This window comes from Triplophysa dalaica, chromosome 3 (assembly GCF_015846415.1).
Source record: "Triplophysa dalaica isolate WHDGS20190420 chromosome 3, ASM1584641v1, whole genome shotgun sequence".
NCBI classification, from domain to species: domain Eukaryota; kingdom Metazoa; phylum Chordata; class Actinopteri; order Cypriniformes; family Nemacheilidae; genus Triplophysa; species Triplophysa dalaica.
This window is the reverse complement of record NC_079544.1, coordinates 11,913,284-11,936,210: the sequence shown is the minus strand read 5'-3', so window position 1 is coordinate 11,936,210 and position 22,927 is coordinate 11,913,284. Positions and strand designations below refer to the sequence as shown.

Genomic DNA, 22,927 nt, shown 5'->3' with positions numbered 1-22,927 from the left:
TGAAAACAGTTCCTGAATCATTCATTTGCAGTCGATATGTGAATGACGTGACTCAGTGCTGCCCTCTGGCGGTCTGGTAGAGCACACATACTCATTTGTATTATGCATGTGTTGAACAAAGACGTTAGTGCACGAGATTGACACGGATGCGGAAAGTCAAGTATGCATGGGCCTTTAGGTTGGAGCAGTTCCTCTTTACGTCATTATATCATGTCTGTAAAACAATGTGTGGGTGGTGGAGATGTTTATTCTTACAATAGTCACTTAGAATATTAATGGTCATAAATGGTGATGTTTAATCTGGAAACTTTAAATAGGAAATCATGGAAATTTCATTGATAAAAATATCCATATATAAAGCCTTTACTCCGATTACATTTGTGGAATCAACTTTTTTGAAAACCAAGAAACCTTGAGATGTGGCGAGGAAGAAAGAAAGGGAAAGTTACAGATCCGCTGTGATTAAAATAACGTTACCACATAACTGCCTGTTTTTAGAGGGAGCGAATCCGGGATTCAGCTTTAAAGACACTTCTGATCAGCTTTGCTGTTGTGTAAATGAAAGTGGTTTAGATGTTGTTTTTATGTGACCTGAAGTAGTCCTTGAAGTATTACTTTTATGAATCATAGCTTTTTGGATTCCTACTTATAGAAACAATATTGCAACACATGAACATTTTGTTGATGATTTTGTTTAATAGCAACATACAGCTTAAAAAGCAGAAATCCAGTGGTCCTTTGATCTAGTTCCTTAGGAAGGGGTGGAACAAAACATCAAATGAAGCTCTAATGGTCAGCGTTTGTTGTGTATCTGTATGGAACTTATTCTTCTGCTACATAGTTATTTAAAGAGCATGCATGCACCAGCTCTGTAAAGAGAAACATATTAACATGTATTACAATCAAACGTCCTTGCAATATCCATAAATGTATCAAAATATAACTTATTCTTTTCATCTGATAAAAAGCTGTTTTACGTAGGAGTTCTCAAGCATTAAAATCTCATCATAAGAGCATCACACTTATAGCCAAGTTTATTAGCATTTTACTTTAAATTCGCATTCAAAGAAAAAAAAATGAAAATGTTTTGTTTAAATAAAGAGCACATTAGTAGAAAATTCAGACTTGTAAGTAGAGAATCGGCCATGGCGCAAACGCAATTGGCACTTAAAGGGAATGAGAGATTAGACTCTGATTGGTTTACTGCACGTTACGCCCCAAAACACCCATAACTCATTCAGAGGATCGGGACAACCCGTTTATGTGCCAACCGTTTTTCCGTCATTAAATTGTGGATTCGGACATATCCTGAGTACACCTGTCCGTGCTCTTTAAACCATGAGCTTAGATCGTGAAAATAGGGCCCTGCGTGTGTATATTATAGAAACTATACCTGGTACATTCTTGTCAGTCTTGTAATTACTTTCAATTATGTCCACATATTCTTTAGTAAGGAACTCCTTGGTGGGTACTTTAATCTCTTGAAGACATTTAGTAGAATCAGAAAACATGAGGTTTCTACCACCAGGTGACACAAATAGACCATTGTCAGCTTTACTCTGAAAAAAAAGAGAGAGAACTCACACAAGAATTTACATGAGCTGTTCACTACATGAGTTGCTATGGATACGGTCTTTAAAAAAAATATGGTCAAGCGTAGAGTTTATCAAAAATTGTTGTAGAGTCTTGCTTTTTATTTATTTGATTGATGTCAGTGTCAACAAAACTATAAAACTAACCCAAAAAACTGAAACATAATCTATACAGAATAGCAGAATTTACCTGAGCAACGTTCAGGACACGGACTACATCGTCGCGAACATCTGGACGGGTCATAACAGCATGAGCGGGCACAGGAGACAAGTTACAGTCTTTAAATTGATCTATTTCTTTTGCTACATTTGGAAACTTTGGACAAATCAATTCAAAATCTTTTGACTTTAGATCCTTGGCCCAATCTGGTCCATGACCTAATCAGATAAAACAGTGAAGTAAGTATCTTAGTAAAACAGGCCTATTAGGAATATAATATTTTAAAGGTGCGACTAAAGGATTTATATCCTCCATATATAATCATGAAACACACTAACCATCTGTGTTACTTGGAACAATGCTGTGCTTGATAAACGCGACATCACCTCCTCCTTCAACAAGACACCTACAAACAGATGTGATATAAAAAACAACTGCAGAAAACAAAAATTTGTCAGCAAATGACTGCATTTCCATGTGTGAACTGTAAAACACGGGTTTTGGTTCAATTAAAAAAATGTATCTAGTTGCCTTAAAATTTTAAGGTATTCAACTTATAAATATTAGCTCACTGAATTTCTCGTTGAGTTGATTAAACTTGTCTAATTTACTAGTATTTTTAGGTTGCATTAACTCAAACCAAGGCAACTCATTTTTTTGTGTTTTTAAGTTACTTTTTACACTGTATGTAATGTACAGGTTAGTATTTTCTAGTACCTGAAGGCTCCATCATAGCCATAAAACTTCTCATCAGCAGAGGCTTTGCACTTGCTCCCCTCTCCTCCCACACTCTTCCCACTGCCGGTACACAGTTTACACATGTTTGAGTCAAGTTGAGCACCAGGAGCACAGCCTTCACTGAAGAAATTGTCTGCAAAATTGAACAAACAGTATTACTTGTTATTTAACAAATTCCTGTTCTTTCTGAAATTACATCCCATGGCATAAGGCCCATTTATTCCAGTAAGAAAAATCTCAATACCATGTTCCAGTGAAATTCTTTAAAATTGTGTGCTTCAAACCGTTCCAACAAAAAAACGTGAACAATATTTAAACGATTTGGAAACTTTAGCAGAGAATGTGTCCCAATATCAGAACCATTATGTGTATAAGGCTTGTACGTACAACATCTGGATAAACGTTCAAAATACTTTTTATATTTCATGCAACATTATAGACACAAAATATTTTTTGGCTAAATTGAATGATACTCACTCAAGGTACACACAGGGTTCCCCTGGCATATTACACCTTTCGGGATATTCCAACCAGCGTTGCGGTTGAAGCCAGTGTGGCACGACTTCTTATTTCTCAGAGTATTCCAGGTTACATCTAAAACCTTTTTCACCACAGCCACAGCATAGTAGGAGGCTGTTGCGTCTGTGCACATCACAGAAATGAAGATTAAGAATTGACATACACTGAAATGCTTAGGAGTTGAAAAGTCTTTTAACGGATTAAAAATAGTTGTCATCAGTTAACAGTTACTCATTTATACTTACTGGTATCAGCACTGTTACACAAATCTAAAAAGGGACAAATTTCATTATTAAATATTCTGACATCAGATATAAAGATATCTGGTTATATGTGGTGGGATGAAAATGACACAAAAAGTTTTGTTTTCTTTATTCTTACCATTATCATACTGCTCAGCCATGATTGGAACTAGACCACAAAAGTCACCAGTCAACACATACCCACCATCAGATGCAAAGGCATCCATTTCTCCACGCTTAAAAGAAAATAAAAAAAAAATCATAATCAGAAAGTTTGTTAGACTAGGTGGGAACCACATAAGCAGTTAATGTACATTCTCAAATATAAAGACTTCTGTTTATGACATGCTGAGGTTTACATGACACATTATGGTTTTCAGCAGCTATACATTAAGGAAGTTGCTGTTTCAGATGCAATCTTGTTAAAGGAAAATGTGTCTTACAGGACCACAGTGCTCCCCATTAAACATATCGCTGCTGTCCTGAAACCTTGTATCTCCATACTCATTATTTTTATATTTTTGCCGTAAATCATTATTATTAGTCTCCCTTTATGTTTGTCACTGGGTTTTGCAAATACGTATGTAACCCAAGAAAGTAGTAAAAGTGCTTGTCAACTTTGACAACATATTATCTAATCATTTAAAAAGAAATGTTTTTTAAGTTTCTGAAAAACAGTAAATTTTCCACTGGCCCTGGACCCCAAGGTGAAAAATGTACGGTTGGAAAACTAAAAACAGTGTCCACTAGATCATTCCAGAGACTAAGACTGAAGATTAAGTCTCTCTCTGTCTCCTTGAAAGTATTGGCTTTATTACTCGTCATTTTGAGTTTAACCTTCCAAATTATCAAGGTCTGGTATTTTCCAAAAGTAAATGCAGGAGCCTGATAAAGTCCTCGGAACTTCATATAATCTTACTACGTCTTGATCCGAATAATTGTTTTATTCAAGGTTTAAAGTTGTCAAGCATTACGTCTCATTCATACTGATAGTGACACTTAATGGCCGAAGCTGGTACCGCATGCTAAAGTTATCAAGCCATCATTTTTTTCTCACTGGTGTTGCTCTCTGAGGAAAAAGGTTTTGCACAACGGAAAAAAGTTTTGAAGAGTAGAAGAAAAATTAAAAGCAAAAAAAAAGAGGAGAGAGTCTTTGTCTCAGAAAGGATCCAAGACATTTTAAATGCTTCTTCTCACAAAGATATTTTTTCACCTTGAGGCTCAGGGCTTTTGTAGAATCTGGACATCCAAGGTTTCGGAAGGACAATAACGGTTTATAAACGTATGTCTGCTAAACAAAATCTAACTATACATGCGTCTTATTTAAATGCTTTACAGTATTCTTTAGATTGCTACAGTTTACTAAACACTTAAGTAGACTAAGGCATTTTTTCATCAAAGAAAAAGTAATTTGTTACGCTAAACCAAAAAATCTGCCTTCTTTCTATTTCTCAGTATTTCTTTTAAATAGGACGTAATGAAAAAAAAATGTTAAAACACGGAACGTCGTGAGATTGGATCGTACCGCTTGCGGTCATATGAATACATTTAGCAAGAAAATGATTGTTCTTCTAGAGGTCATCCACAATGAGACACGTTTAAGATATAGTATCGTATAAGCGTTTCGTCCACACGGATCTGGTGTTTTAGGAGCCTGAAACCACAATCTCTTGAAAACGTGTGTGTGGATGAATTTAAAAACGTCTCTGTTGCGTTTTCGTGTGTACAAGCCGATACCTATATTTTTTATGTCATCACCCCTCGGCGCAGAATTTATGCAGATCAGGGACGTGCACAGGGGGGTTGCTCAGGTTGCCCGGGCAACTGCCCATATTGCCCTTCTCGACTCAGGTTGCCCTTCCGAGGTGAAAAAAAAAAAAAAATCGTACAATGGATGCAGAATTTCACGTAGGTCTAGATAAAAAACAACGCAAAGCCTCATTCACTTCCATATTCGGTCACCGAAAATGAAAGTCAGTAGGGGAAGAGCAAACTCTGTTTACATGGCTGCAGCGCTGCACGCGACAGGCACTTGAGCCTGCATGAGCCGTCCTAGAAGGAGATTGTCGCGGTTGTCGGGTGAGACGACTCATTGTCAGAAAAGGTGAGTTTGTGATGTATAACAAACGAACGATCATCATCATCATCAAGTTTTTTGAAATGAAGTAAAATCTTCATAAATCCAGGCTGAGTTTGCCACGTTTAGCCACATTTAGCCTAAATAATAAGACAGATATAGGCTACAATTTTTTTGCTGATAGTTAGTTTCTCACATTTCGTTTTACCAAGAACAATGAATGATGGAAGTAATGCATCACATTAATTATTTTATCCAAAAAGGTTAAATGCATAAATGTACGACGGCGTTTTAGTGCCACGAAAAAAAAAAGATTTCGAGAATAAAGTCGAAATGTTACGAGAATAAACTCGTAGTAATACGAGAATAAACTCGTAATATTTTGAGAAAATTTACAGAATTTCTAGAAACAATGGCTGTGGAGGATTTGGTTAAAGTACTTCAGCAGGGGGTCACAACGAGTTGTGGCATATGGATTCATATGATAAACAGAAGCTAACATTGAAATAGAATACAAACATTGAAATATTAAAACAATGCTTGATAACCTAATGTACAAAAAGCTGGTTGCATCAAGCTTATAAAAGCCACAATCCTTAAGGATTTATAAAAAAAAATGTACAAATGTGAACTAAAGAGGTTTTAAAAATGACTGCTGTTGTTTGCAAGGCCTTCCGAACTCACTGGTTCAGATGACACAACTTAAACTCTTAAAATACAACATTCACGTAAACAAAATACGTTTCACGACGAGTTTATTCTCGTAAAATCTCGATTTTAAACTCGTAACATTTCGACTTTATTCTCGAAATCTTTTTTTTTTTTTTTACGTGACATTTCGACTTTATTCTCGTAACATTTCGACTTTATTCTCAAAATCTTTTTTTTTTTTTACATGGCAGTAAAACGCCAACGTAGCACATCACTGCAGGGTTGGCTGCGAAAACGCCAACCAGCAGATGAGACAGAAACTTTGCACTGTGATTAAGATGACATGACACTGTGTAGGCGAATTGATTAATTAATCAGAGTTTTTCTCAGTCCTTCATATAGCCCGGGAGTTTATTTTCAGTTTTTGGGGGGGGGTGCCCTTTTTTCAGGTCAGAGCAACTGCCCCTCAAAATTCCTGTGCACGTCACTGATGCAGATGCTCCAAGTTTTCTTCTCCGTTTTAAGTGCATCTCTGTGGCAGAATAACAGCGCCACATGCTGATTTGGCGTTTATACTACATCGTTTTGAGTCGGTTTCGTAGTGATGGGAATATTTTAAGCCTTTAATATAATAAATTAATTCATCTTCATCAGCGTTTTAAAGAAACTATCTGATGCATGCATAGTCCAATACGACTTATTTGTTATCAAATTAACTCACATTTAGCCAGAGTGCTCCCATGTGCCCTAGTAGCAATAGCACAGCATCAGTTGTCCAAACTGTTCGGTAGCCTGAAGGGAATCATGAATGCCCCCTATTATCAGCTCATCGGTTCTCAGTCGGATGTGTCCAAAACAGCTCTTGGTTCAGTGTACTGGTTTATCTGAAATCTTTTGCTACCGGTTCTTGGCTTGAGAACGAGAACCGATCTAGCAGTGTCAAGAACCTAAACGGCGCTGCAGATTGTTGTACATGCAGTGTAAGGCATTAATAAAGTCCTAAACAAATTAAAAACTGTGTTTTATATTATCACACCTGATGTTTGATAAAATGTCTGACTCACAAGCTTTTTATCCGCTTTAAAAAAAAAACACACACTGCGCAGTATCATGTGTCCGAAAGAACCTGAACCGCTCAGTCTCAGCTGCTGCTCATTCTCATCAGTTCTCTCTTCACTCCACTTAAGTCCAGTACTGGAGTAACTAAGCAATAAAATGGTTTATTTAGAGTCAGAGTGACTGTCAGACACGGCAGAAAGTGAGTAATTCAAGTAATTTGTGATTAAGTGCATAGTTGAGACGCAAACTGTTTAGAACGATTCAGACCGGTTGAAAAGAACCGGTTCAATAGATTTCACCGGACATCACTATGATAAGAGGTTTTGTGTGTACGCAGATATTTCTTGAGACCACGCCGTGAAAAGGAAAAATAAAATCGGATACGGAAAGCTCTGGCTTTCTGTGGATGTGGCCCTAGTTTTCTGTTGTACAGTCTTTTCTGTAGCCATTTTCAATGAGCCAGTGTAAGGAACAAAGGTCAATTTGATCTGACCATACCATGACTTTTGGGATGCATTCATCCACTGAAGATGCCATCAGACACTCGATATCAGAAATCTGTAAGCTGTCACACTTGGCTTTTTCTCCATGGCCAACATTACACCACCGAACACGTCGAGACGAATCTTTAGCTGATAAAGGGTCACCTGAAGAAAAATAATTGTATATAAGTTTCATAAAATACATAATGGAGAAAATAATGGATATATTTGAATTCTGTGGCTTTATCACCTTTAAGCGCAAACATGATGTCATAATAATCTTTTTTCAAGAAGTGAAAAGAGTCAGTGATTTCTGGTAGCCTGATCAGTCCAGATGCAGAGTCTGAGAACATCAGATCTTTACCTCCCTCAGATGAGAAAAGATCTGATGCCTGTTGAGAAAACAACATAAGAATAAACAAAACTAAATCCTTAATTTAACTGATTAAACTGTTTGAAATGGCATACCGGAAGTTTACTAAGGAGATTATAAATCCGTTTTGATAAATCAGGATCCTTGCGGCTGATGACAGCATGGCCAGGCTCTTTACCAAGGTGGCAGCTTTTGTAGTCATCAACACTTTTCCTGGTGTCGTCCAAGCACAACAGCTCATAATTCGGTTTCTCATCCACTTAAAGTTTCAAAAAACAACTTCTTTACTCACTCAAAAAAACGTAGAATCATATAAACACTGAATCATATATAGCTCTTGACAGTTTCTATGTCAATAATCTCTATTTCATTTACACCTTTAGGAAACACTCACCTGGGATCTTATTTTGACAAACAAAGGCAACCTCTCCACCATTCTTCAGGCACCTGGAGAGGAGTACGAGTTTATAATATTGTTGATTTGTAAAATGGAAAGAGTCAATGTAAATGTGATAATGTACTAGTTTTAATTTTACCGAATGGCTCCTTCATCACCATAGTAGTTTTCATTGGGTGTGCAGGAGCAGTCACCATTGCAGGCTTTACAAAGATTTGGATAGTGAGCTCTTGATATTCCAGGAACACAACTGGCTGAGAAGAACTCTGACACAGCTGCAGAAATAAATCAAGCAATATAATAGATTCAGCCTCATGTCCTGTTATCTTAGTGATACATCAATTACAAAACACCTCACACAGGCAAAAAACACATTTTTCCTAATCAATAATTTATTTCTGAATAGGACAACGTTCACCTTTTTCAAGCGATTTGTCATCAACACCTTCCCAAATCAGTTTATTTTCCCTGATCAGTCTGCCGATGGGAAGATTCCAGCCTCCAGACATTTTATAACAACTGTGACAGGACTTCTTCCCTTTGAGATCTTTGATAGTGAAGTGAGTGTCTTTCTTTACCACAGCAACAGCATAACATGGTTCTTGTCCTGTTAAAATGATAAAACAATATACTTGCAAAACTTAATCATTTTGATATCAACAATGCATAGAGGTTTTGATTTCTATTTATCAAACTCTGTTGTAACTGAAAAAATAGATTATTAAAAATGAATAATGAATGAATGAATAAAACTCACAAAAAACTGTACCTTTTTTATATTTCTCTGCAATGATAGGATGGAGATCGTAGTTCTTGAGTCCACCTTTATACACATTTTCTCCATCAACTGTTATGGCATCTGCAAAACCATCCTGTCAAACAAAAGTAATTTGATTATTAAAAATATGTACTCTTTTAAGGCCACAACTGGGTTTTTTTCAAGTTGCGCCTTTTGTCTTTGTAGAACAGACAAAATGTAGTTTTACCTTGATGCTTTTAAAACAGTCAGTCCCACTCGGCGGGAGATAACAAACAAGTTCTGGTGCTTTGCTGGACAGTTTGTTGCATTTATTTAACTCGCTCTGCGACTTCACACACCATTTGATTTTTGGATCAGTGGCTGAAGCCAATGCCAAAACTGAAAAGAAAAATGCATATTAAACACAACTATTGAATCAACAAAACAGCAAGTACATGTCTATGATATCAAACTTATAATGAAAAGTACCAAGGCACCCCAAGAGTGTGGTGAGCAGGAACTTCATACTTGGCCCAAACCTGGAAAAAGCAGGCAGTAAGAGGACAAACAACGCTTTTTATAGAAGGGCTAGAAACTCTGTGGGTTGGGTCAGACAAACAGAAAACTCATGATTGCTCATTTCTCAATATCTACTGTGGAGGTTGTGAGCCAGTTCACATTTACAAAGAGAAGGAGACTGATATGTACGTGGCTTTGAAATCATCTGATTGCTCCATATTTAACTAGTGTCCTTTGTAAGCATTACTCAATTCAAAAGCATAAAGTACCAAATCTTAACTACTAGGTATGATGAATGATATTTCATTTATGTTTTTGAGAAATATATGCGCTCTTATGAGCACTGCATGCAGGTTCTTTAGCATGGCTTTAACTTTAGAGTCAGTCAAAGTAGACTATTGACAAAAGTTAGGGGCGATTATGAGAAATATGCTATACAGTTGGACATGTTTGTTTCAAAACCTTCAAACTGAATTGTTTAGATTGTGGGAAGTGATGTGAGCTTGTTTGAACAGATACAATCCATCCAATCTTCAAACCGACTTATTCTCTGGAGCGTCACAGGTTTTACATTATTTTATTCAAGCTATATGAATTAAAAATGTGTCAGTGCAGTTTCAGCAGAATGTGACTTTATCTGTCTGAACTGTCCGTATAGCAAAATCTAAAGAACTCTGACCTCTGACAGACTGCCACCTGACAGAATAACAGACAAGCTTTTAGCAAACACTGTGTAATATATTTCCAGGGATACTGGGCCACAATGTGAAGGGTCAAAGGTCATTTTCGCATGTATATAAATATTTTCTATAAATATTTTAACATGAATTTGATAATAAAACATTTAGCATTGTTTTTTAAGGGTGTTAAAGATTGGAGTTTGAACGTTGTAAATGTTCTCTGCTGGTTGATAGCAAGCTACTACACTGGTGAATGTAAAATCCCCCTTTTAATCTGACTTTACATTGCCAAGAATGAGCAGTGCTGGCACTATGTAGTCTTATGAGCAAACGCTGTGCTTTCCACCGCCGGTTGAGTGACCTGACTTGATATTTGGGCAGCTGCAGATATTTAACTTAGCCTCAGTTGCACAATTTTATAGGAAGTTAATGTTGTTTTGTAGTAGTATCTATCTTTCAAGACCTAGATTTGAATGAAAATGAAATCCATCTGCTCAATGAGCCACTGCATGTACCTCAATATTAAACAAAAAAAATATTTCAACTATTGTTAAGTTTAGGATGACAGTTACGGTTGGGTTTGTGCATCCAAAGTATTTATTATTATTTTGCAGTTTTAAGCTATTTGGCCATGGAAACTGTGAAAGAAGAGATTGATTTCAAGAAACAAATATTTTAACCCAAAAGTGAATGTTCTTTCATCATCTACTCACCTTCTAGTTGTTCTGAATGAACACAGTAAAAGATATTTGAAATAATCCTTGTAAACAGTTCTCGAACCCTTTTGACTACCATAGTAGAACAAATAATTTTTTGTTCTGTTGAACACAAAAGAAGATTTTATGAAGAATGTAGTACAGCAAACAGTTCTAGAGCAATTTCGACTACCATTGCCATTTTTCCTACTATGATAGTCAATGGGGTTCAAGAACTGTTTGGTTACAAGCATTCGTCCAAATCTCTTTCTCTTTTTATCAACCGAACAAAGAAATAATTACAGGTTTGGAAAAACTAGAGAGTAATTGAGACAGAATTTTAATTTTGGTATGAACTATCTGTTTAAAGTGGTACTTTAGACCTTTAAAACACCAAAGTAATGTGGGCCTGATACTTCACCATCATTTTCTATGAACGAAAGTCACATTATTTGGGTACGCTTCTAGACCTACAGGTACAGAACAACATCATCATCATCAAAGTTCTGGAATACTTTGGAGAAAAATCAGGATGGTCATTCATTGAGATCAGAAGCTGTCAGGAATTTGCTTGTGAAGTACACACCATGAAGGATGTTTCTTATGTTTTGATAGCGGCTGTCTTATTGATCTACATCTTGATTAACATTGTCCTTATATCACAAATCTGTGATCAGGGGTGCATTGATGCTTTTCTCTTTTGACAACTCTCAAGGTATTCCGTATATCATATTTTAATGTATAGCGGTTTTCTGCTCCAGGCAAATTGTACAGTTTTCTTGACTTTCCTCTCCAGTTTAAAGGGAGTTTCTAAATAAGGAGAAGATTTGAAAAAGCTATTTTATATTCTGGATTACATGCCATTTCTCTATTGACTAAATTGATGTGTCAAGGTGCAAACCCATGTACAAGGGTTCAATAACCTGGTTGTATAAGCAGTTAAAGGTTACAATTTTCCCCAACTGATGTGATAAGCAGAAAGTCACAGAGATCACAGAGCAAAGAGCAAAATAAGAGCTTTACCACATAATATAGTCCTGTTGGTAGACCCAAGAAACCAAAGGTGTTTCTGTGGCATCATGAACTATTTTTATGTTATGTTATATTGTTTACACTTCATGAAGCACTTATAAACCTCTAAAACCCACACAAAAGCATACAGCTCTGAATATTACTTCACCTGCTGGGGTGGCTGCCCCCCAGGGGCCATTCCTACAGTTCAATCTTTGCAAGAAGGGTGATGAGAGAAGAGTGATGTCTAACAAACATCTTATGATATAAGTCTTTGTTGTGTTTGAGCATAAAATTATTTAAACTTCATTTCAAAGGCAAACTATGTACTACCCTGGAAAATCATTTTTCAAGCCATGTGAAACTCAGTTGGTCAATTTTTTAACCTAAAAGACATTCAGATGCTTCCACTATTGATCAAGTCATGTTAAATTTGAGTTTCAAGCTTTTTAACAATAACCAAGCCACAAAACAGAGAAAAAGTCATAGAAAAATTACTTCAGTAAATTACTCAAGTAGGCAAGTCGTCCCTTTTGTTTCAATGATTATATTTGAGAATGAGTTTTTGTGGAAATGATGCAGTATATAAAAAAGGAGACAGAAACTTACTATAGCTAAATGTCACTCCACTCCTTACCTGCACATTGCAGTTGAGATTTTTGATGGTGTACCTCTAAAGAATGAACACCCACCCGTTCATCCCCCGAGCCTGTGAACAATAGGACCCCTTTGCTTAGCTGAATCTGTTAACAGGAACTTCAGCAATTTTGGAACAAAGAAACTTTGCATAAACATGATAAGCCATCAGAATAGCATTCCTTACAAACCTATAAACCATCAGAAACCTTTTGAGTATTTCTATTCTACATCTTTTCTAAACGTTAGCTCTTTCAATGTGAGTGTGACAATGAAATAAAGAGTTAGACCCAAACAGGATGGGATGTGCCGATTTCTTTGTAAAATAAATATGTATATAAATGGAGCTTGGGGTGGCCCTATGAACTACAAACTGTTCCATGTAACCAGAACTTATTAAAAAAAAGTGGTAACAGGGCACAGTCAATTCAGTCTTTCTAAGGCACAAGTGACAGGATAGGAGGGGTGTGGTTTATATAAAAGGGGAGGGGCTAATTCCTCTCTTGGACAAACACAGTCTCCTGCGGACATAGTCCTGCTTCTTGCAATGTGATGTCATAGTCCAAGTGAGTAAGTCTTCAACGGGGAAAGTTGGTGACAAGTTCAAAGCGCTCATTGGGGAACCCTTTAGACTGAACATGTCTCACCAATGCCTACAAAAGACAAAAAAGAATTCATATTTCATACATCAGACCACTGCACTTTACTGAATACTGAGAAATACAACAAACTATAAAACAGTAGAAGGATGCCCACCATAAGATTAGCTTTAGCAGACAGTGCTATCTGTTCCCTCTGGCCATCCGGGTATCGCAGCATCAAGCGGGCTTTTGGACCTGCAGACGTAGTCATTTTATTCATGCGAGAATTACAAACAAAATACATGCTTCAGGTTTAAACGAAGCCAAAAAAAATGTTGTATACCATTGTCATCTGGTTCTGCTGTGCTGGTGCCAGCAGGCTCTGAGGGCTGGTGTGATATGGATCTGTGGTTCTCTACAAGCTGATGCTGGGACTCTGTTTGTCCTGACTGTCTGTGGCTATGTCCCGCCGGCTCTATGTGGTTCTTTTTGCTCTCCTCTTTCCTGCAGCCCAACTCTTTGTGCAGGGACTTCCTGTGATGGGGAGGACTGTCTGCTCTAATGGGTTGGGCTATGGGAGGAGCAACATCTTTGGAGACCTGTCCATCTAAAGATTCCTCCCCTCCCGAGCCATCTACTGAGATTAGACCTTCGCTATCAGAGAAAGGCTCTGCATCTGAATCATCATCAGAGCGTGACTCAGCCTTGTCCTGGGAAGACTCGTAGTGTGTTTCTTGAAGAGATGCCCGGATAGCTGCCTCTAACTGACTGTCTTCACTGGCATCTATTAAACTCTCCTGTAAAATAGATTAAAAAAAACATTAATATTAAGATATAATTAAATGCCTTCATGAACTACTTGAACTTTCTGGATCCTTCAACTTATACTTACAGAACGAGCACGTTTGGCAGGAGGTTGACTGGATTGCCCGTCCAGCTGCCCATGCTCTGACAGGAAGCCTGTGACCTGATCCAGGAATGAGGACACATCTAACTGGTTCAACTCAACCATTTTTTGTCCTGCATTTGTCAACAAAAATGTAAAAAGCAAATGAATACAAAGACATAATAAACTGTACTTAAGGTAAAATTGAAGTGATCGCAATACCAAAGTGGCCCAAAAACAGTATATGTTGGACGGTAATGGGAGAGTGACATTAATCTCACAATGTGGACTACACATGTGGTGACAGACAACTTGAAGACTTTGTAAATGTGACAATAAATGAATTCAGAGCACAGTTTAATGATTTAATAAAACTAAATATGGGATTATACTACTGTTCATCATCAGAACACCGGGCACATCATAGGACAGCAAACAGTTCTTGGGCTCTTTTGACTACCATTGTAATTTTTCTTACAATGGCAGTCAACGGTGGCCAAGAACTGTTTGGTTACAAGTATTCATGCAAATATATATTTCTCTGTGTTCCACCAAAAAAAGAAGTTGATAACGCTCATAGAACTCATAGAAGGCCACTTCAGAATAATCCAATGTTTTGTTCTTATCCATTATCCATGATTTTAGCTGTGTGTTTTGGGTCATTATCCTGTTGGAAGACCCATGACCTGCGACTGTGACAGCGCTTTCTGACAATGGGCAGTACGATTTGCTCCAGAATGCCTTGGTAGTTTTGAGATTTCATTGTGCCCTGCACAGATTCAAGGCACCCTGGGCCAGATGCACACTGATACCAAACAGCACAGTGACTACTTTTCTCCGTTTAAATAGGCTGAATGACTGATTACAAGAAAACTGCTGTGTAACAATCTAGGACGTGAGTTTGAGTTACCATGTTTAAAAACATACTGAAATGGATAAGATAATAGCATGTGAGGCATAAGATATGACTGTGTGTGTATGTTCCATTTTATTAGCATGTGTGAGGGATCAAACAGCCAAGGAATGGAGGACACACCTAAAAAAATCTCCCAGGAAAAAATAGTTTCATAACAACATCAAATTTCTTGCAAAAATCGTAAGGAAATCAATTTACACATACATTTAACAACGATCAAACAGACCAGAACTAAACTTAAAGAACTTAACTGAACAAACTTACCTCCTAAATGAAGCAACAGAGAAACATTTAAAGGTTTGGACCACTCTAAATAATAAGGGTATGTAACCCGTATTGAACAATAGTACTAGGAGGAATGGGGTTAAATCATTTATTTTTCAGTTTTTTTGGTTTGTTTATTATATGTATAAGCATTTTGTGTTTCTTGTCTCTAATTCTGAGATAAGGTTATTTAAAACGATTACGTTCATACGCACAATGTCCCTTACGTCTTTCTATGTAAGGTTTGGTTGAATTACACATGTAAAACACGTGTGTGTGTGCAATATAGTTTGCTGTATGTAATGTTATTGGATGCTTAGTAGCTTAAACCCGCCTTCAAGGTGTGTGTCTGTAATGCTATTGGTTACGTGGAGGAGGAAGAAAAAAAGAAAGAAAGAGAGGAGACATGAGAAGCTGAGAAGTCGTTCGTAGGTGAATAACTTGCGAGTTTGTAAGCAAAACGCAATTTTATTTCAGTCTAAATTTGAGTATGTTGTCATTGACTTTGAACCTAAAGTTAGCTCAAGACATGGGTTAACAATTAGTATCGATGCGCATTGGTGTGTTTTGGACACGCACCGATCTGTTGGAAGAGGTCTTTTGCCGTGTCGTGTAGAACAGCATTGCACCTTTTTATTAGCGTTTGTGTTCTCCCGTGTTTCGTTTCTCTGTGAGAGCTGGAGAGAGTACAACGAGTAATTTTAAACCGCCATGCGAGTTTCAATCTAAGAGGGAGAGAGCTACGGAAATAACCGGATAGCTCACCCAGCCACCGGAAGCGTTGGGTGTTCCTACGGCTACGAGGGACGTTCGGTGCTTTTCGGAAGGATCCTAGAAAGCGATTTATACTGGTGCTTTGGATTAAACAGCCTAACAAGGATATTTACATATTAGTGGTGGGCCGTTAACGGCGTTAACGCAGAGAGACTATTATCGCGCGTTAAAAAAAATCTATTCTCAAAGTTGGGTTGGCAGCTGGGTCTATACTACGCAAGCTATGATGACTTTCACCCTGATATTTTAGCGTGGATGTATACCAGCTTAACTGCACTGTACGGGGCGAGAACGAGATTTTTCAACTCGCGTGATTCGCGTCATTCGCGGAAGAAGAAGCCGCCTCATCATCTCATAACCAGGGCTTCATTCGCGTCCTTAGCGCCGCCTCATCATCTCATAACCAGGGCTCCATTCGCGCGATTCACGCCGCAAGTAGGTCTATTGGCTCTTGCATTAACATATAAATCACTCGCGCTTGACACGACATTCGCGTTTGGTCTGAACACAACATAACGTTACTGTGAAATTACCGCATCAAACGTGACGTGCTAACATGGATGCAGCTATGAAGCCGCTGGGTTTGCTTCAGGGAATATTCATTTTTAAGAAGCTTCCCAATAGAAACATCGACAAGACTAAGGTTGTTTGCACCTTGTGCAATGCGGAATTGGTTTAAAAAAAACTAGTGGTGGGCGCCGTTAACGCAGTGAGACTATTATCGCGGGTTAAAAAAAATGTTGCCGTTAATCTATTCTCAAAGTTGGGTTGGCAGCTGGGTCTATACTACGCAAGCTATGATGACTTTCACCCTGATATTTTAGCGCGGATGTATACCAGCTTAACTGCGCTGTACGGGGCGAGAACGAGATTTTTCAACTCGCGTGATTCGCGTCATTCGCATGAACCAGATTTGTGCTTTGGTGTTTATTTCATGTTATAGACTAAGGCGCACAAGCAAGATATGATTTTAACAGGTTAACATGAGCTGTGTGCTCTCCCTACATTCGGGTGTCGAAATTATATACTTTTGCTCAGACACCTGTTTAAAAATCGTATAGGGACTTGCAAACTTGGCCTGAAAAAGAGAACTAACTACAGGAAACAAGGGCAATATATGGTCACCCGGACTAAAGGTCCGGCACTCCCCACTCCTATCATACCACAATTTAATTTTCTATTGTTGAAAACTATTAAGAAAATCAATTAGGTTTTTGGAGGCTCAGTATCTTTCCAAATATGTGCCAACATTGCACATAAAAAGCATGGACAATGTGCAAAGTCAAGTTCATTTGGGCAAAAAACCAAACTCTCCTGCGTCACTTCTCTGGCAACAAGCATCAACCCAGTTCCTCCCAGCTCCTTACCCAGCTCAATACAATAGGCTCGTAATAAAGATTTTAAAGTCTGTTGGAAACGTTCCAACGCTCCTTGACTATGAGCATTATAAGCTGAGGCTTGGACATGAAGGACACAGAGATGTTCCCTTTCTGTCGGTTGTGTCGAGCCGACAGATGGAATCGTCATTGAGAACCTATCAACTGTCAACCATGCTTACCCAGGCAGCCATAGGCATTGGGTTGCAGTGCACACCACTGCCTCCTCCACAACGCTCGCGGCTGGATACATGGTTTCTGGGGTCGGCGCGCGGTGCCAAATGCGCCTACCCCCGTTGCCATTCTTCCCGGTGGTGCATGAAGAACTGTGCAAGACTAGGAGCGCTCCACTCATAGCTCGCTCCAGTCAAGCCAGTTCTAGCTCCCTTACTTCCCTCGATGGTGGGGCAGCCAAATGCTATGGTGGAACGTGTGGTCGCGGTGCACCTTTGCCCACAGACAGCTGCCACCTGGAGGAATCGGCCACGCCTACCGTCTAAAGCGTGTAAGACTTCGGCATCACTGGTGTCGAAGGCTAACGCTGCTGCAGTACAGGCTGCCTCCTCTCTTCATGCCACTAGGCCATGGCGTTAAGAGAGCTCCACGAGGGTAAGGCTGACCCGGGTATTATGCAGCATCTCCGTGCCGCCACTGACCTAGCCCTACGGGCGACCAAGGTGATGGCACAGGCCCTGGGTCTGACGATGTCCATGCTAGTGGTCCAGGACAGACACCTCTAGCTAAACCATGCGCAAATGAGTGACAACGAGAAAGTCCGCATTCTCGACACATTCATCTCGCAGAGGGCGCAATCTGGTGACACCATCGAGGACTTCGCTCAGCAGTAGGGCTGCAACAAACGATTATTTTGATAGTCGACTAATCTAAAGATTAGTAGATCGATTAATTGGCCAATCTTACGAGTATTAGATCGATTAATCCACTAATCGCCTGTTATTTCAATGACTAATCAGTACGTTTTTAATGATTATTCAGCTTTCGCAACTAGGTAAAACATTGAGTTATAGATAATTTACGTAATGAATAAAATCAATTCAACTTTTGAAATTTGCTTAAATGAACTTTAAACCAACTGGTTAAGCTCTTTAAGTTTGCTGATTCTGTCCAACTCGAATCACACAAATACTCTCTCCCTAGAAACTTTTAAATACAAATAAAAATAAATAAATGAGGTACATTAAAGGCAATTTTTTTAAATGTAAACAAATCTCTTGACAGAAGCATTAAGCAGCATTTATGTAAACAGTTCAGTTTAAATCTTTCCCCGTCAGCCTTTTAAAAAAAAAATTGTAAGCCTACGGCAGCGTTTTTTTTTACATTTTAACCAAACTTTGATGGCTCACACAACATTTTCTTTAAAGAATATAAGGACAGACAATATGTGCAATGAAAGAACACAGTCTCTGCTTTAAAAAAAAGGAAACCATATTCTTCAATCTTGATTTGATCTTTTTTTATCACTCCTTAGATGTGGGTAGGTTTCTTCAAAAATGCATCACTTTGATTAAAAGATCATTTTGAGTCAATTAGTTTTTTTTGTCAAAGATTTCGCACAGATTACAATCATTAAAAAAACCGATAAGAAATAAACTTAGGTTCTAGGATTCTGTATTTTCACGAAAGGTGTGTAACAGCGCCACCTGCTGTACAACAGTATAACCACTGATTGCCGTTATAACTCATTTGGCGGGGAACCGTTTTTTTTAAATGACGAGATAAATCATCAATCATGTCGGTGAAAGAGATAATGAAAAAGAGCAAGAAACAGAAGAAAATATTTTAAAATAAAGTCAAGATATAAGACTCCTATCACTTAACTTCCCTCTCATATAAGGATTTTCCGCTCATGTAATACGTAAATGTGTTATAATAATCAAAACAGGCTTGACTTTTAAACTCGAGCAAAGCTTTTTACTTTGCAAAACAAACAATAACATAACTGTAATTATATGATTATTGTTGTTATTATCATTACTGTTATTATTGCATTCTCTCATAAAAAGATTAAAGTTTAGATTAAAGACATAAAAAGTTAGGTCTAGATTGAGAACACTCGCCTCTCTTCTGCTTATTCTCCGGGATGTTTTTCTTTTAAATACTCCAGCATGCAGGTTGTGCTGATGTGAAAGGCAAGTTCGGCCTTGCTTGCATTGCACACAACCACATTTGGTCGTTTTCAATTTGGTAAAGCTTTCTCAAACTTTATTTGTTCGCATTCGTTTGTACTCCGCCATAATTCTCGCTGCGTGTCCTTCTACTGCGATAGCATTCGGTAAGGCTGCATTACACTCTAGCGCTACAGTGCCGTAGCGGTCAAATTGTGATATTGCAGGCCCTTAAATTAAGTCACGTAATCAAACGACTACTTGACAACAAGAATATTTGTCAAGAATTTAATCGTTTCAGCCCTACTCAGGTGTTCTCGACGGTGAAGAAGCAGACACAGGCTATTAGCCAAATTCTACCTCGCCACGACTCGGCCGCCCAGAGGCCTCTGAGATCTCAAGCGACATCTGCTTCCCGGCAGCCCAGGCCCCCTTCGACATCGGCTCCGGTTCCTGTGCTCCAAGCTCAGGCTGCACCCCGGAAGAGGAAGTCGAAGGGGAAACCTCCATCCCATCAGCAACCTTCTCGCAAGAAGCGCCCCTGAAGGGAAGACCCCACGGAGAACAACATCGGGTCGGACCATCACAGCCACGCCTCTGATCGGTCGGTACGGATCGGTTCCTACCTCGTCTCAAAGCCTGGCCCTTCTCAGGGTCTGGCACCCATTTCCGTTCTCCCTGGGTGTCCCTTGCAGCCGCTCTCACTCTCCACTGGACTGGGTTCGGCAGCCCGACCTCACGTTGTGATGAGACGTAAGGTCGAACACACATTACATTGATCAAAAGGCTGGCTCAGAATCGGAAGCAACTGAGCAGGTTTTAGCATTTGATTCAGTTTATCTGTAAGTTGATATGTATGAAACGTTTTAACATAGGCAGACACGAGGCCAAAAGAAATGCCTCAACACCTGATCATATGTTTTATACACATCAGAATGACCAGACTCCTTATGTGACACTGCTGCACGAAATTTTAATGGCAACATAGCCTGGATAATAGGATCCCCAAGAACTTTAGCTTTCTGGTCCAGGCACTTTCTCCCCAATAGTGAGTTCTGGAGAAAATACCTGCAGTATCTCCGAATCGGGCTTGACGTGTTGAAACAACTCAGTTAAAGATGAATCTGTCTGCTGCTACGAAAATAACTGACTGTGAGACACAGACACGGGAAAATCAGACAAAGGCAAAGGAAATTTAGCTAGGAATTTTCCCCAAACTAGACAGTGAATCAGGATCAACAACGGTTTTAATGAGCAACTTAGCACACATTACTGTATTTACTCTTTGTTTACCCGCTATCCGCTTAGAAAAAAATTCTTCCCGACCTGACCGTTCCCGCTAAATTTAAATATCTTTTCCACAATATCACATTTAAATTTCCACCACTGAAAGAGAGAAATAACAAATAAAACTGTTGGTTGTACAAAACATATTTATTTGTATTCGTCTTGTCAAGATGCTTTTAACACTTAGCCGTCAACACAAAAGGAACACGTGTTGCAGAAAAAAATGTCCATCTGCGTCTATAAAAAACGAAAAAGACTCCCATACATCAGACTTGCCTGACGGGGGGGTTTCTTAGCAGTAAACTGACTGTTTTCCAGTCCATGTTGAACATCCTTCAAGGACAGCGCATCCGCTGCGCATAAATGCTGCGTGCACCGACCTTGCGAAAAATGCATAACGCAGAAAGCACCGGTCCATGTTTGCAGCGCGTGCACAATAGTCCTAAGTGCAGACTGTAGGCCCTAATTGTGGTTGATAAGAATGAGTGAAGACATGTAGTTCTGAAAGGACGACGGGAACGGGTTGTTTTTAAACCGCCCGTTCCCGTTCAAATAACACCAAAGTTCCCGACCGCTACCGCATTTAATTTGGAAATGTATCCCGCGTCGCAAGAACTCTGGTCGGGTCCCGCGGTTCCCGCGGGATAGCCGCGGGAATGCAGACCTCTAATGCAGACCGTCACACCTGCCATAGTGAGTGTTGGTATGTCTTGCATTTTTGCACTTTTAATGGGTAAGTCATCCAATCACACAAATGAGTGATTTACGCCAATAATGTGATATAGCTGGTGGGTAATCAACAAAGATTGTCGAGAACATTAACACACAATTTCTGAGAATATTAATGACCCTTTGAAAGTAAGCAAGCCAAACTGCCAGTTAATGTAGCTGGTTAATCCAGAAACTGTATGGCCGTGTGGGTGCGGGATCGCACACTTGCAAAATTATGAAAAACATACATTCACACACACACACACACACATATTTATTTCTTTATACTATTTCAGTGAGCCCTGATAAATACTTTACCCACTTTATAAGACAAGGATAGAGCGAACAATCGATTCTAGAGGCATCAATATCAACCTATTCAGCACCACCGCCATGGACAGCACCTGCTTACGACACACTAGAGAAGGTTTACATTAAGTAACCTTCAAAGGTATAGTTTGGGAACACATGTTGAAAAGTTATGCTTGTAGTCAGGGGCGCCGTATAGGGGGGGAAAGTTAGGACAATTCCAAGGGCCCATGACTGACAGGGGCCCCAAAAATAGGTAAAAACTAATATAACACTATCAAACAATCATCCATTATATATATATATATATATTTATATAATAATACAATTAATAATCTCTTTTTTTTGGCAGTAAAGGTTAAAAATTCCCATTGACCAAAAAGTAAACATCCATATTGACCGACCACCCCCCTGTATCTGAATGAAATGGTTTGGTCCTGCCTTAGCGCTCTCAGTGATGGTGTTTAGTTGCAGTCCGAAGTTTCTGCCAGACCTACAGTGGCGACAATGTTCTCTAATCAAAATCTGGTTTTCAAAAAAGGAAAGAGAGAAAAGAGAGAGAGGTAAGATAAAGGAAAGGGTGTGAAAATGTAACCCAGTTTTTCACCCAGAAAGGTGGGTAGCCTATAGCAGTGGTTGTCAACTACGCATGATCCACTTTCCTGCCTAGTTCAGCAACCAACTCTGATAAAACACACGAAGAAGCTAATCAGTGACTTCAGGAACAGACGCGTTCAACTTAATCTTGGGCTGCAAAGATTTTTTGGCATATCGCATTAAAGTACCGCGAGACCGATTCAAATGCGTACCGCGCAATCGGCAATTGAATCTCTATAGCGGTACTTAAATGTCATACGATGATAGATTTTCACAGCGCCGCATTAAATTGAAAGCATCATAAAAGTGTTTTATATCACAGTTGGGGATAAACTATGAAGGAAAATGGATTTCGCGGGCCAGAGTTGAGAACCACTGGCCTACAGTCTGTGATTGGTATTAACCTTTTGGCTTAATGTCCATAGGATAGCTAACAACAGACTAGTGTTAGCCTACATTTAATCACCATTTAATCAGTGCAGGGAAACGTTTATCACTATAATAACCCTGGTGTGGAAAGTCCATTTCAT

At 38.9% G+C, this 22,927-nt stretch overlaps 2 protein-coding genes across 2 annotated transcripts; both read right to left on the bottom strand.

Annotated features, from left to right (window-relative positions):
- Positions 1 to 676: 676 nt before the first annotated feature.
- tfa (transferrin-a) lies at positions 677 to 9,677 on the bottom strand. Its single transcript, XM_056743131.1, has 17 exons — positions 9,519 to 9,677; positions 9,277 to 9,428; positions 9,060 to 9,162; positions 8,709 to 8,897; positions 8,430 to 8,565; positions 8,288 to 8,340; positions 7,989 to 8,152; positions 7,771 to 7,912; positions 7,537 to 7,685; positions 3,391 to 3,487; positions 3,255 to 3,278; positions 2,968 to 3,132; positions 2,470 to 2,623; positions 2,091 to 2,158; positions 1,783 to 1,970; positions 1,394 to 1,559; positions 677 to 869 (listed from the first exon to the last, which is right to left on the bottom strand). The coding sequence occupies exons 1-17, from the start codon at positions 9,553 to 9,555 to the stop codon at positions 823 to 825; spliced, it is 2,034 nt and encodes a 677-aa protein (XP_056599109.1). The 5' UTR covers positions 9,556 to 9,677; the 3' UTR covers positions 677 to 822.
- A 2,069-nt stretch (positions 9,678 to 11,746) lies between these two features.
- LOC130417530 (UBX domain-containing protein 7-like) lies at positions 11,747 to 20,277 on the bottom strand. The gene is made up of 5 exons (XM_056743133.1): positions 20,120 to 20,277; positions 14,044 to 14,171; positions 13,495 to 13,948; positions 13,327 to 13,406; positions 11,747 to 13,223 (listed from the first exon to the last, which is right to left on the bottom strand). Exons 1-5 carry the CDS (start codon positions 20,262 to 20,264, stop codon positions 13,149 to 13,151), a joined length of 882 nt encoding a protein of 293 aa, XP_056599111.1. The 5' UTR covers positions 20,265 to 20,277; the 3' UTR covers positions 11,747 to 13,148.
- Between the last annotated feature and the right edge of the window lie 2,650 nt (positions 20,278 to 22,927).

Excerpts from the sequence above, each read along its gene's own strand:
- tfa (XM_056743131.1), bottom strand. The coding sequence starts at position 9,555 with ATGAAGTTCCTGCTCACCACACTCTTGGGGTGCCTTG. Across the intron at positions 3,488-7,536 it reads AATGCATCCCAAAAGTCATG|CGTGGAGAAATGGATGCCTT; the intron begins GTATGGTCAGAT and ends TTTTCTTTTAAG. Across the intron at positions 3,279-3,390 it reads GGCTGAGCAGTATGATAATG|ATTTGTGTAACAGTGCTGAT; the intron begins GTAAGAATAAAG and ends GTCCCTTTTTAG.
- LOC130417530 (XM_056743133.1), bottom strand. The coding sequence starts at position 20,264 with ATGTGTGTTCGACCTTACGTCTCATCACAACGTGAGGTCGGGCTGCCG. Across the intron at positions 13,407-13,494 it reads AGCAGAACCAGATGACAATG|GTCCAAAAGCCCGCTTGATG; the intron begins GTATACAACATT and ends CTACGTCTGCAG. Across the intron at positions 13,224-13,326 it reads CTGCTAAAGCTAATCTTATG|GCATTGGTGAGACATGTTCA; the intron begins GTGGGCATCCTT and ends TGTCTTTTGTAG.